Source organism: Tuber melanosporum (genome assembly GCF_000151645.1).
Source record: "Tuber melanosporum whole genome shotgun sequence assembly, scaffold_7, strain Mel28".
In the NCBI taxonomy this organism is placed as follows: Eukaryota; Fungi; Ascomycota; class Pezizomycetes; order Pezizales; family Tuberaceae; genus Tuber; species Tuber melanosporum.
This window is the reverse complement of record NW_003299117.1, coordinates 722,863-736,336: the sequence shown is the minus strand read 5'-3', so window position 1 is coordinate 736,336 and position 13,474 is coordinate 722,863. Positions and strand designations below refer to the sequence as shown.

At 48.3% G+C, this 13,474-nt stretch overlaps 1 protein-coding gene; it reads left to right on the top strand.

Moving 5' to 3' along the window:
- Positions 1-10,371: 10,371 nt before the first annotated feature.
- Positions 10,372-13,193, top strand: GSTUM_00010398001 (uncharacterized protein). XM_002841257.2 has 6 exons: positions 10,372-10,588; positions 10,724-10,889; positions 10,995-11,115; positions 11,186-11,459; positions 11,531-12,516; positions 12,575-13,193. The coding sequence occupies exons 1-6, from the start codon at positions 10,529-10,531 to the stop codon at positions 12,660-12,662; spliced, it is 1,695 nt and encodes a 564-aa protein (XP_002841303.1). The 5' UTR covers positions 10,372-10,528; the 3' UTR covers positions 12,663-13,193.
- Positions 13,194-13,474: the final 281 nt, after the last annotated feature.

Here is a 13,474-nt window from a genome sequence, read left to right as displayed (position 1 = left end):
TCGCTTGCTTTTTTTCCTTTAAAAAAATCGCCTTTCAGCGGCACAGTTTGAAACGAGTTCAGTGTTAAGCCTCGGGATAAAGAGTGCTTGGGGGGGAGGGCATGTCCATGTGGTGGAGAGGTGCCTAAAAGGTACAGTGTTAGGGTCCGTACTGGTATTCAGGGGGGTTGGAGAAAATAGTCTGATAAAGTAAATAGTTGTTAGAATGCGGATAGAACGTTGGTTTATTTCAATACCCCTTTCGCGCTATCTTGTGTAATCCTATATCCCAATGATTTCCTCATGTTTGCTCCCTTAAGAAACGTCTTACTTCCTCTCCTTCCCAATTTTCTGTTCCCTCCTCTTTCTTCACTCTTTGAACAAATAACAACTGAATAAAACTTCCTCTCCTGTTTTGTTCCAACACGCAATTCGTAACAGCTGTGAATAGGTTAGTAACCCATATACTATATATTTGGAAATATACCGGGTGATAGAGAAAATTTCCCAGCATCAACACCTCGATGTCCCAGATCTGCAGGGGTCTTCTTGCTTCTATTCGCGTATCCCGGGCCCGAACCGCCGGTAGGTGTTTTTAGATATGGCATCTTGGTGGCAAATATCTGCGAATATCTGAATATATGGGATGTAGGCATCGAAGATATCTGCTACTCATTGATAAAATGTATATTAACCACGTAACACATTCCGAAGGACTGCTAGTACTATGTACCTTCGGCGTATCATGCCTGGCTTGCCGATTGTAAATACTAAACAAATTGTAGCTGCTGGGGGCAATATAGGCGCTGGATCAGTAGTAGATCCTTTTTTAAAAGGGATGGGAGGTATCTATGGGATACACATGATGCCAGGGAGTAAGCAATGGAGAGAGATGACGTGAGCAACCTAGAGCATCAAATCTTGAGCACTTGGGCTCTATTGTGAGGTGACTTATGGGATAGGCTATCTAGAGCTATAAATGGCCGAATCTATTATTCCCGAAGTAGTTGATCTGCTAGACTGAGGTTTCGACACATATCGCGCCGGGCGTTCTCCATATATTTTACGAACCCCTGTTATCGGTTAATCACGAGTAAAACGAACTCGTATAGGCTAGCGCTGCTGGATCCATGTAGAAACAAATAAGAAAAGAAAGAAATTGTGGAAATCGGGAGCGAACATCGGACATTGATTTTCTGTTGTCATCATCATTGATTCTTGTTTCATCTGGGTATCCCATTTTCGGATAAGCAAGGGATCCGGACGAGCACTCTCGTTATGGTCACATTGCTGTTTCGGTATTGAGGATCATTAAGACATCGATCGTGCAGGCAGAAGTACGAAGAAACCCCTATACCAAACACCTACCAAAGAACGTCAGGTACAGAGAGGGTCAAAATGTACTGTGGAGGAAAAGTAATAATCTTGTCGTTAGCCCCTGAGGCAACTTCAAGAACATGTCGAAATCTACAATTCCTCCTTCCAATCCTTTCACAATGCCGCCAGTGATAACGACTCTAATACACTTTTTGTTAACCTTGGCCAGCCTTTCTCGCAAGCTGGTGGAGCAAAGAGGAAGAAAGTAGATGGGAAATGGAAGGCTATTTCGACAATTGCTGGGGGGGGGTGTTGAAGGTAATGAGGTAAATAATGGGGCCGGGTAAGGGAGCAAGGTAACGCATTGTGAATGCTCGTGTTTTCCAAGGCGTTCTTCTCGGGTATTGGCAAGGTGAAAATCTAATGACCCTGGATGTAACCAGGCACGATACTCCAGTAGGCTGGAAGTCGTTGCTGTTAGAATCTCTTCGGAGGCACGTTCTCACCGGTTCTCGGATTTCTCTTCACAACGGGAAATAGGTTCGGAGAAGCCTGCAGATGTGAGAGAGATGTTCTTAGAGGAAACAAGAGCCAATCATGGGAGAGATGGAAATCCGATGGGGTCAAAGATCACTGGCACAAGAACTGAAATCCTAGCAAACCCAGAGAGTTCCTACCTCTGTCCCTGGAGGTGTTCTCTTCTTCATTTCTCTCTCTCCTCCGGTGCTCTGCAAGCTAGCTGCAATCATGGGCCATTCCCCTTACCCATAGGTCCCAGAACGCTGGTGACGCAACTTCCTCCCTATATACTAAGAAACAGGTAACTCCATGCCATGCCCACAATTCCTCCTAATCGTATCATACTCTGCTATGCAATTTCTAGCCCCCAGTGTGAGCAGAAGGGGTATGGCAACGTTCTTGTGTAGCATTGCTGGTTTGAAACTTCGGTTCATGACCTTTTTTATATTGCGATTGTAAAACGGGCTGGCACCATTTCGAATTCTCCCAGTCCAGACCAGTTTGTTATATACTCTAGAACCACGGATGAGGAACGGCAACACAACACACTACCTTTATCTAAAACACCACCTTGACATCTCCCTCCCATCCTACCGAACTGCGCAATTCTGCATGCAATACCGGTACGGCCAGAAACGGAGCAATTTCCCATTACCGGTATTTTTCCCATGCTCACACCCACACGGCAAAAGACTCTGTGAAACGGAATTTCCCTTTATCCGGGGGAACGGGCCTCTCGACCACACAGACCCCCAATTGCGCAATACCCTCCCCTCCCCAATCTCCGTGATGGTGAAACTCCGTTTCAAGATGACTCTCCCCCCTGAGCGACAGCACACCCAACTCTCCCTCTTCGAAGAATCCCCACTTCCCCGCCTCCGCTCAAACACGTGACCGGGTGCTGGTTACGAGTGATCCAACATGACTGCAAGTAGAGTGTTCCTGGGGTGGGGGAACATGGAAGAGGGAGGGGATAGTAGGCAAAACGCGCCAAGGTCAGGATCTCTTCCGGGGGTGGTTGGAGCACTGCAGATTCGAGAGGTCGAGCACTGGGATTGAATCTTTGCATCGCCTCGGGTCTTATCGGCGGATACACCGTTCAGGCCTCAGTCCAGTTTCAGGAGGGCGGAATCGGTTTCCAAAAAATTCTGACGGAAAGTGCTCAAGTTGTATCTGGGGTGGCAGAACATGGTTTTTCTCTAGGTCCTCGCTCCCCACGGTGAGGTAGCTAGGGTAGTCTAAGTATGATTATTTTCATTAGAACTCGGTACAAAACCTCTAAGTTTCCTTGGCAGGTGGAATATCACACATCGGAGTCCCTAGCGTTTGATGTCTTGCTATATTCCTCGTATTTAAAACAAGAAAAAGTCACCCCTAGTATTTCTCAATAATCTCGGTACATGAGTAAGCTTCATCCTTTTTCTACGGGGTTCTGGCTTAAGGTGGTCAAGTGATTGTATCATGGGAACCTCAATTTTCTTGGCTATTTTCCAAGTCACCGTCTAATATTTCTTCTTCGGTCAAAATTAGAGTGATATGGTATGACCCGAATCACACCAGACACCAACCTCCACTCCAAATAAAGTATTAAAACCCCACCAAACACAACAGTAGTAGGTAGGTAACACCCCCCCAAAAAAAAACCCATCTCGTAGGTCATCGGTTACTTATAGTTACCTGTAGAGGAAGTTGGCGGGAAGTTTGCCTACCCGTCTACCGTCGTACGCGGGACACTGCAATACGCGTGGTGGGTTAGTACATGCTCCAGTATGTGTATGTGTATGTGTGTATATGTGTTATAGGTGTCCGGCCAATCGCGCACCTTGGGGATAACTTATTAGAATATGGATCTGATTGCATTAACTTATTGTTGCATTGTTTTTTGTATGCATTACCAGGGTATTTCAACTGCTCTATGCTGTTTAACCTTGTGGTGGGAATGCGTACTTTGTGGGCTGCGTGAGCATTCCCGCACACTGATGATTTCCATTGAGTTTTCTTCGTTAAGTCTCATAATGCCTCGCTTCCTTTATCCTCTCGTTCTCTCCTTTCTTTTTCGTCCTCTTTTTTCCTTCAGAAGCCTTGACAACTATGTAAAGGTTTTTCCCTTGTTTGTTCTCACAACGCAATTCGCAGCCCAACCTGTGTCGCTGTGAGTAGCCGGTTTGAGTGATGGGGCGGAGATGGGGTAAGGTGAGGGTACTGGTTGAATCCCGTGCGGGTGAGAGGAAGTCCCCGCTGACACATGGTCCTCTCTTGGAACCCCACGCGATGGAGGCGCCGCTAGCATAGGTCAAATATGCTATCCGTCGAACGCCCACGAGTGAGTGTCTGTCTTCCAAAACGCATAATAGCAGACGAATTCAAAAGTTCCAACGAGATTATACGATACTCTTGCGATCACATCAGCTTTAGCGAAACAAACGAGTGAATGGGGAACATTGTGGAAGGTACCGAGGTAATACCTGATGCCCTCTCAAAGTCTCATTTTAGCGAGAACCGATAACAACAAATGGGTCCGCCCACGGTCTGTTATATCGTGCATCTGAAGCCTTTTACCACGCAATACAAACTTAGCGATCGGAATGTCTTCGCTGACAAGACGGGGAAATCTTCTGGGAGTTTTACATAACGATCATAATCTCTCGCCCTTATTTCCAGCAGTCATGCTGCATCACTCGGGTATTTGCCAAACAGTTTCATTGAGCGGAGGTGCTCTCGTTTCGGCGATGGTGAATGGGTAGGTGCGTTTGAGTGGGAGGGTTTGGGGGGGGGGGTATGGTGTTGGTGGGGTCTTGGAGCCGTTCAACGCATTCCCTGGTTTCCTAGTTAATTTTACAGGGTGAGATACTGACTTACCAGTCTGTATTGTGATGTCTCGGGTTCCCTGAGAGTTCGAGATCTGCTTTGGCTCCGGGTTATCGTTGTGAGTAGGTGACCCCCCGGAGAAGTTGGAGTCGGAAGCTGAAGGTGATGGCGAAGGGCGAAGGGCAAGCAGACTGGGGGGGATGATTGTATTTTCCTGGAATTCGGCAACGCATGCTGGGGCTTGTAGCATGCAAGGGATTTTGTCCTCTTATCCCTTTCCTGTCGTAGCTTTTGTTTACTAATTCGAATTCCTTTGTCCCCAGACTCTGCCGAACTAATGCAGTGATTGCCTTCTCGATGGTGGTTCGTAATGGTGGGATTCCGCTGGAATGGATCTGTCTCTGTTTTGTCCCCCATTACCTCAAAAGGCTCCGTCACTGCTGTTGTGCTGCATGGAAAGTTTATGGAAGTTCTGGAACTGAGCTGGTTTCTCACAGCCCTGTATGGAAATTGAGTGCCAGTGCCATATAAGCTCTCTCCGCTGGCTGAGATAATCAGCGGGTTTGATACAGCATCGTAGACTGTCCGACTATAAAAACGAACTACCTCTTTCTACCAATCAGGAAAATTACCAGAGCATTGTGCATTGTGGTTGGATTACGAATGCCCTACGGTAATCACCAGTTGGGTGGGGCGAAAAATTGTGGGGATTGTTAGAATAGATTTTGACATCGAGGGGATGTGATATATGACGAGTATATTATTCGCCTCCTAATCAGCGATGGTGGGACCTTGCTCCCTCACTCTCTCCATTCATTTGTTCATCCCTTCATTCATCCCTGACCAGGACTTACGGCACGGATGTATGTGTATTGAATTTATTGCCGAGCCGTACCATCGACCAGGAAATGGCCCTCTCTCTTGCTGCAGAGTAATAATATTATAATTCCCAATCTCCATCCACCCAACCAAAACCCATGAACTACAAGCCAAAACCCCCACGAAGATCCTTACCTACTATTCCCAACCTGAACAACTTGTACAATCAACCACGCCGCTGTGGTACCATACCTACTTTTTTTTTCCCTCCCTTTCATTCACGACTGCTTCTTTGGGTAGCAAATTCCATTGCTCTCGTTTCACCTTTCCTAATTTTTTCCCCCACTTTTCTCCCGCTTGCCCAACGCTTCATGCACCGCATCTTTACTGGGGTTATTCTTCCCCCCCTTTCCCCACAGATCGGTTGCACATCCGCACCTTACCAACCTACCGTACCAGCTCTAGCACTCGAGCACCGGTACGGCCATGCACAGTGCCACGAAGTACCTAGTACTCGTACCCTACTCGAGTACTAGTACAGCATTCGTCGTGAGAACTGAGAATTGAGTTTGGGATAACCCCGGCTAAAGCCATACCGGAGACATGGACAGAAGCTGTACCAGCCAGCAAGAGGAGTGGAAACATGGAATAGTACGAGCACTCAAGCGCTCTTATCGTAGGGCTGAGTTAGTCAAGCAAGTTAAACTTGGCCGGTCCATGATATCTATCAATCATATCTAGGGCGCCGTCATCGTGAGGAGCCTATCGAGTGCACCACTCTGAGCAAGACGAGGGTGTGCACCACAATATGCTTTGGTATGGTATGTCACGTTGACTGTGTGGTGTCACTCCGGCACTGTAACTTACCGAACAGCGATAGCCCTCCTGCCTTGACTGTGGATGTAGTTAAAAGACAAGCGGTTGTTTCGGCCCCCGAGGGGGTCTCCCTTCCCTTTTTCTTTTTCTTTTTCCTTCATCTGCGACAGTGCTCACAACTGTACTAGTACGGTGCTGCAGTCGTACAAGTACATGTAAGTGTGGATCGATTGACACTTGCTTCCTGTGAATGGTGGGGTTTTCGAGGGATTGTGGAGGTGAGGCGTTTTGGAGAGCTTGGAATAAGAAATATTTGTACCCATGTATTTGCCAGTAAAAGTCGGGAAAACATAAGCCTTGTCTGCAAAGAGATTTTCATGGGATCTGATCAGAAACGGTTTTCCGATTTTTATTACACTGGAGTATCACACCGTGCGAGCGCCGCACCAGCTCTTAGAGGCACGGGAATTGTAAGCTTTGGTAAATTGATAGAGGCAGTCACGTATCATTGTGTAGAGCGCTGGTACGGAAGGGATAGTATGTTATTTGGGCATTCTGGGGACTTACTGTTTGTACATTCCTTGGCAAGTTACCGATACTTGCGCGCAGCTGGCCTCTTCTGTACGGAGGTACAGCTCCTAAGTTTTGTATGTTACACCGGTTGCTAACAAAATGCCCACTGCGAATGTAACATACAAAACTTAGGCACTGTACCTCCGTAAGGGCCCGTGATGTCGTAGGAATCCTCACACACAGCTGTGAGTCTATCTATATTGGTCCTCACTCTGCCCTATCGTCCGCAACTCTATGCCGACACTCAGGATTTCAAGATTCTTCCTCGTAAGGAAATGGGACGAGATCTTCGTCAATCGGCTGCTCCAGGCGTCTGCGTGCTTAGGTGACGGTTCCGGGGTAGAGTATCAGGTTGCGATAGTCCCTATTCAGGGTACTGGTACTCGTACCGGCAGACCCCGGCTTTTCCAGCAACCAAAGGAGAAGGAATGGAAACCCCCCCCCGCGGCCAAACAAGTCATTGTGAAGGTCACGCGAGCTGATACTCGAGTAGAACATCAAACCTAGTTTCTCCTGTTCTACCTGCATTGCTATTCTCAAAGAAGTCCGCCGTCCAGGGCACAAGCACCGGTGCCATGCCATCCAGAAACCAAAAAGCACTTAGAATCCAATTCGATCTGATCCGACTGATTTTAGCGCACTTGCAGCATTTCCTTTACTGTGAGATACATTGCCTCTTCCTCTTCCACGATTCCACACGATCACGATCGGTCAATCAGTCACTACCGTATACTGAACCTCTCCGTCTCAACAACCCTGCTGCGAAATACCAACTCGAGTACCATACATAACTCTAGGTTCTTGGCGACCGACGTTGAAACCAGCCAATCAGCTCAGCCCCCGCGAGCACGTTCCTCAATCCTGAACCCACAAAATCACTCCCACACCGAAAACTCCCGCCCGTTGTACAAAGCACGTTCAGAGGCTAAGGAAGTTTATTGGGTTCTGGGTATGGTTCCAGGGATGTGGGGGGGAACCCTCCGCTTTCCGCTAATTCCTCCACGCGGATGGATGCTCGGGTGCGATACTCGAGATACTGTTACCTGTGCTCCTCTCCCCCCATGCGACCAAAAAGGGAAGCTGCTTTTTTTCTTTTTTTTCCCTTCACTGGTTGTTTTGTTGGCGCGCGGGGTTGTTTTGATAAAAGCCGAGCGTTCGGGCAGCATCTCTTGGCTAACTTGGCTCTTTTTTTTTTCGCCTCGGCGGCGCTGGGAGGTATCATGCTGTGAGGTGTTTGAGATATCATGGGTTTTGGGTTTTATGTTTTGGGTTTGGATGGAATCGTTTAGTGGAATTCCCAACGATGAATGTCGTTATGGTATAGACTAGTGCCCCTCTATCGTCCGCTTTGCTACACTTTCGTTGTTTGAATTGTTTGGTAGAAATGGGACAGGATTTACCTCTCTCAATCTCGCTCTCCCTCTCTCTCGCTGGGCAAGGACCATCGCTGATTTGATCTATTTTGGTGCTGCCTACAGTACGATGCTGTGCCCTAGCCCACCAGATCTGCCTGACACCAAACGAAGCCAATTGCGCATCCAAGGCGTCAACCCCCCCCCTTTAAGTGAAGAAGAGAGGAAAGACAGGCAAGAAAATTCTTTATCGAACCGGAGCGAGCGAGCGAAACAAGCGAACAGAAGACACAGTAAAAATCTTCATAAAACGCCATCCGCTGAAAGCGCAAGCAATAAAAGTCTTGGCCCTTGGCAGAGCCGAAAAAAGATCAAATCAGAGCTAAAGATACCGGTAGGAGCTTTTCACTCTACTGCAAAGGCTCCCCCCCTCCTGGCGGTTGCTCGATTGGTACCCCACGTGGGCTATTCACCTGCTCGGGGGGGAGGATGGATTGACAGGGCTTTGGTCGATTGTTTACTTGTTTTGGGGAAAGAAAATTTCTTGCCTGTCTGTCCCCTTGGTCTGGTAAGCGAATGATTAGGCTGCGCTACGGTTTCGTACCGCATATCATATACAGCTTACAGCATGTGGGTTTTGCCGGTTGGTATGGGGAGGTAGGCTGGTCTACGGTACTATGGTAGGTAGCTAGGTAGCTCGTTAGCATGGGGAAAGATGAAGGGAAGGTAGGGGAGGGAGAGAGTGTGAGGTATCGGTTTGTTCTGTGGCGGTTTAGCACGTTCTATGGAAACTTATGCTATTGGTCTTTCTTTCTGGACTTTTCTGGCCGCGTGCTGGGTAAACGAACTTCTTATTATTTTTTATTTCCCTCTTGAGCAGGACGGTGGTGCAGTGCTGAGGTTCTCCGGTAGAGAATAGTACGGTTCCGGTAGTTTGCGGTAGTCAGCTCTAGTGAGAATCTTGGGTGATAATCATGAGGGCGCAATACTCGAGTATTACCGGTAGTCTTCGATACGAGTCAAGTTGGAGCCATACAAAAAGAGAAGGAAAAACGAGGCTGCGAGAGCACAGCAATGTACCGTATGATGGCATGTACGAGTAGCTCGACCAGCAAGAAGAAGCTCTCTCCAATTTGCGACAATTTACTCAGTGATGCGGTACAGGAGAGCATATTTTAAATCATACATTATCACGCTGGCCTTCGTTAGTCTTGCCATAGCAAATATCAAATTGGAGCACTGGTGCATAATTGAGGCGATAATTTAGTGGCAAGGTGTCGGGGACCACCGGAAGGGGAGGATGTGAGAGGAGGGAAGGGAGAAGGGTAACTTTAAGTTAAGGGTTGTTTCTTTCCCCCTCCTTTTCCCCTTCAACCTTTTTCCTTTTTTTCCTTTTTCTTTTTCCCCTACAATACTCCCTCTAGTTTAGATCTAACTTATGCTTCACAAAGTTACCGTGTATGCCAAGGGTGGCGGCGCCGAGCTCTCCCCTCTGCTAACCTTATACACTCGAGTAGGGCACCGGTAGGGTATTTTACTCTTTTCTTCTCAGAGGAAGGAACCGTAAATGGATGGAATCCGGTGCTATCTACTTGCGCCGTAACGCATGTACAGTACCATACCGGTAGGAGTACGGTACTGTACGGTACACGGTGGGCTCTCAAGTGCGACGAGTACTGGAGGTATCATAGCTATTTTCCTTGGCCAACAGCTCCGACCGAATTGTTATGCAGCGTGGGATTCGCCAGGTGCCTGCCTACCTGCACGTAACTTACGAGTACAGTACCCTCCTCCACTCTTCAATAGAACGCCTCGAATTGGTTGGTGGCAGCACCCGTGCTTGTATCACAATAAATTTTGTCTGATTTACAAAAAAGGCTTGGTAGTACTCACATCCCGCGCCAAGAAAAGGTCAAACCCCCCCTAACTACAACAGCCACCCTACCCTCCACCCCAAGGCAATCAACATTGGCAACATTGACACATTTCTTCATGGAAAGGGAAAAAAAGGGAGGAGAAAAAAAAGTAAAAAGCTATGAGGAATGGGAGAAATCCAAGACACGAGATGACCTTCCTTTATCGAGCTTGGTGTCCCCGCCCTCTTTTAGGTTGCGGTTCCTCCGTCCTCTCATAAATATCTGCCCCTCCCCCTCCCTCCTTCTCAGCCATTGTCTCGATACCACACATCGCACTCCCTACCCACTGGTTGAGGACTAAACCGGCAGACCCACGTTTGCCTCGCTCTTTCACTTATTGTCTCGTCCTCCATCGGAGAAAGCCTCGGCATTGCCCACAGCTGATCCGGACTTGATCCTCGTCGAGAATTCGACGCAACCGAGAGCGGGATGCAAGCTCTTCCACAATATGACTACATCTTTGCCATTGGCATGATATTTGCATTCTTGGTATGACAAGCTTTCCACCCGTTTGCCCTGCTTTACTTCGCTCCATTTCTATTTACTTCTTGTTTCATTTATTATTGCTTTTCTGCACGGCATTGCGGGAACCGGGTTTTTGGCTAACTGGCCGTCGGGTGATAGGATGCGTGGAATATCGGTGCCAATGATGTCGCCAACTCTTTCGCTACCTCGGTCTCGTCTCGGTCTCTCACTATGATGCAAGCCATGTGTATCGCCACGGTCATGGAATTCACTGGTGCAGTTGTTGTTGGTGCTCGTGTTGCGGATACTATCAGAAGTAAAATTGGTGAGTAATAAGCTACTACGATTTGATATCATTTCTCTGGCTCCCTTTCTTCCAATGTTTGTTTAGGCGGAGTGATAGGGCTGATAGCAGCGGCATTGTAAACAGTCAAGGTGGACAAATTCATCGACCATCCTGGTATTCTCATGTTGGGCATGGTGTGCGCTTTGATCGGTTCCTCCACATGGCTCACGGCAGCTACGGCAATGGGTTTGCCTGTGTCGACAACGTGAGTAGCTGGATGAAATGGGAAATCCCCGGGCTTTTGACTGATGCTGATGGCGGCTGCTGGGTGCTAGGCATTGTATCGTTGGTGGTGTCATTGGTATGGGCATTGCATCTCTTGGAGTTCATGGCGTTGTTTGGGAATGGGAAGGCAAGGGTGTCTCTCAAATCTTTGCATCTTGGATTATTGCGCCCGGTATATCTGGTGCCTTTGCCGCAATCATTTTCTTGATCACCAAGTATGGTGTGCTCAAGCGCAGTGAGCCTCTCAAGTGGGGTTTCATAATGGTGCCGGTCTACTTTGCCATCACCTCTGGTATCTTGACCATGCTTATCGTTTGGAAAGGTGTAAGTAACTCCCTTGGGTGAGGTATTAGGTCTTTTTTCTTTTTCTTGCAAGCTCTAAACTTTGTTTACAGGCTGCCTCGCTCGACCTTGACGACTGGAGTGGCGGACAAATCGCAGGATGCATTTTCGGCGTTGCCGGCGGTGTCGCTCTTCTCATTATCACATTCTTCCTCCCCTTCCTCCACAGGAAGCTCATCCAGGAAGACTGGACTTTGAGGTGGTACGACATTTTCTACGGCCCTCTTCTTCTTCACCGTGGACCCGTCCCAGAGGCGCCAGAGGGAGCCCAAACCCAGATTGTACAGGATTACTACCGTGGAAAGGCCACCAGAGCTGACCTCGAGGCCGCAAACATCAAGCCGTCCACAGTCACCGAGATGGAGGCTGCCCGCGCAGACACGCACTCGGACGACCTTGCCGTTCAAAAGGAGACTGGCGCTAACTCAAAGACCCTTGACGAGGTTGAGCGTGCAGATGCGGGCCCCTGGTACGCTCCCAAGAACCTTTGGAAGATCATGGTTGATGCCGCCCTCCACGGTGTCCGTGTCGACGTCATCTCCGAGCAGGGCCGCAATTCGAAACTTACCGGGAACATCAACGACATGCATGCCCGTGCCACGCGATTCGACAATAAGACTGAGCACCTCTACTCCTTCCTCCAGATTCTCACTGCTGCCACCGCATCCTTCGCTCACGGTGCTAACGACGTTGCCAATGCTACCGGTCCCCTCGCTACAATCTACCTCGTCTGGAACACAGGTGTCGCCAACAAGAAGGCTCACGTCCCGATTTGGGTTCTTGCCTATGGTGGTGCTGCTATCGTCATTGGTTTGTGGACTTACGGATACAACATCATGCGCAATCTCGGTAATCGCTTGACTCTGCAATCCCCTTCGCGTGGTTTCTCTATGGAGTTGGGTTCCGCCGTTACCGTTGTCCTTGCTACTCGTCTTGCCCTGCCGATTTCCACAACTCAGTGTATCGTCGGCGCAACTATGGGTGTCGCGCTCTGCAATGGTGACTTTAAGGCGCTTAACTGGAGGATGGTTGCCTGGTGGTATGTATTCCCATTCGCTAGGTCTTGAGGTTGCAATGGGTACTAACGTATTTCATAGTTATGCCGGTTGGGTCCTTACCCTCCCTATCGCCGGAATCATCTCCGGTTGTCTCATGGGAATAATCATCAATGCTCCTCAATGGTGACATTCCTCCTAATATTTTCTCTCTTTGAATATCTAATTTCTTGCTGTATTTTTTTACTGCCTGACGTTTGCGAGGACATTTCGTTCCGCTCCATTCTGAGTTTCTCTTATAAAACAGTGGCTTTCGCTAGTTTTACCCTTGCCATTTTTGATATATATAAAAAAACTGGGTTTTTGTTTGAGCTTTTCTTTCCTTTTTGTGGTTTTCGGGAATGGTGGTGGGGCTTTTTTAAGGCTAGCTATGATACGATGTGATTCCCACCCCCCCCACTCTACCTACGCTTCCAGCTTTCTGCATTGTCGCGACTGTCCGCCTTAGCGGGAATGGGTGCCGCGGCGTGGGGGGAGGGAGATGCGCACCTTGAGTTTGAGTATGGTATCTGTATAGAGAATATATTTATGCTTGATGGATGGACGGATGGGTGAATTTCTTGTTTTGAAGCGGTTTCGGCGTAAATTCCGATTTTGTAGGGTATCATACATTTTAAGCTTATCACGGGGTTATTTGGTCCCGCGGTGGGTGGTGATATCATATGGTTTCGGCTTCGATTGATCTGCAGGGCTTAATCGTATCGTATTAATATCGTTTCCGCTAGCCCTGCGCATCTGTCGGGATTCTGCGTGGGTTATAATAGTAATATTATTATGTAGGATGAGACGGACTTCTGAGCGATCGGGGAAGGGTGGGGGATTACGCCGTAGTACCGGTACTCCACTAGCGCGGCCGAGTATCTGGGTGAGCGGATTCGCTGGAACGGAAGTGGGGAGGTGGGGGGGGTGTATGATAGTGTATGATATTGGTTCCTTGTACAA

Coding starts and splice junctions, on each gene's coding strand:
- GSTUM_00010398001 (XM_002841257.2), top strand. CDS start 10,529: ATGCAAGCTCTTCCACAATATGACTACATCTTTGCCATTGGCATGATA. Junction 10,589..10,723: donor GCATGATATTTGCATTCTTG/GTATGACAAGCT, acceptor GTCGGGTGATAG/GATGCGTGGAATATCGGTGC. Junction 12,517..12,574: donor TGGAGGATGGTTGCCTGGTG/GTATGTATTCCC, acceptor CGTATTTCATAG/TTATGCCGGTTGGGTCCTTA.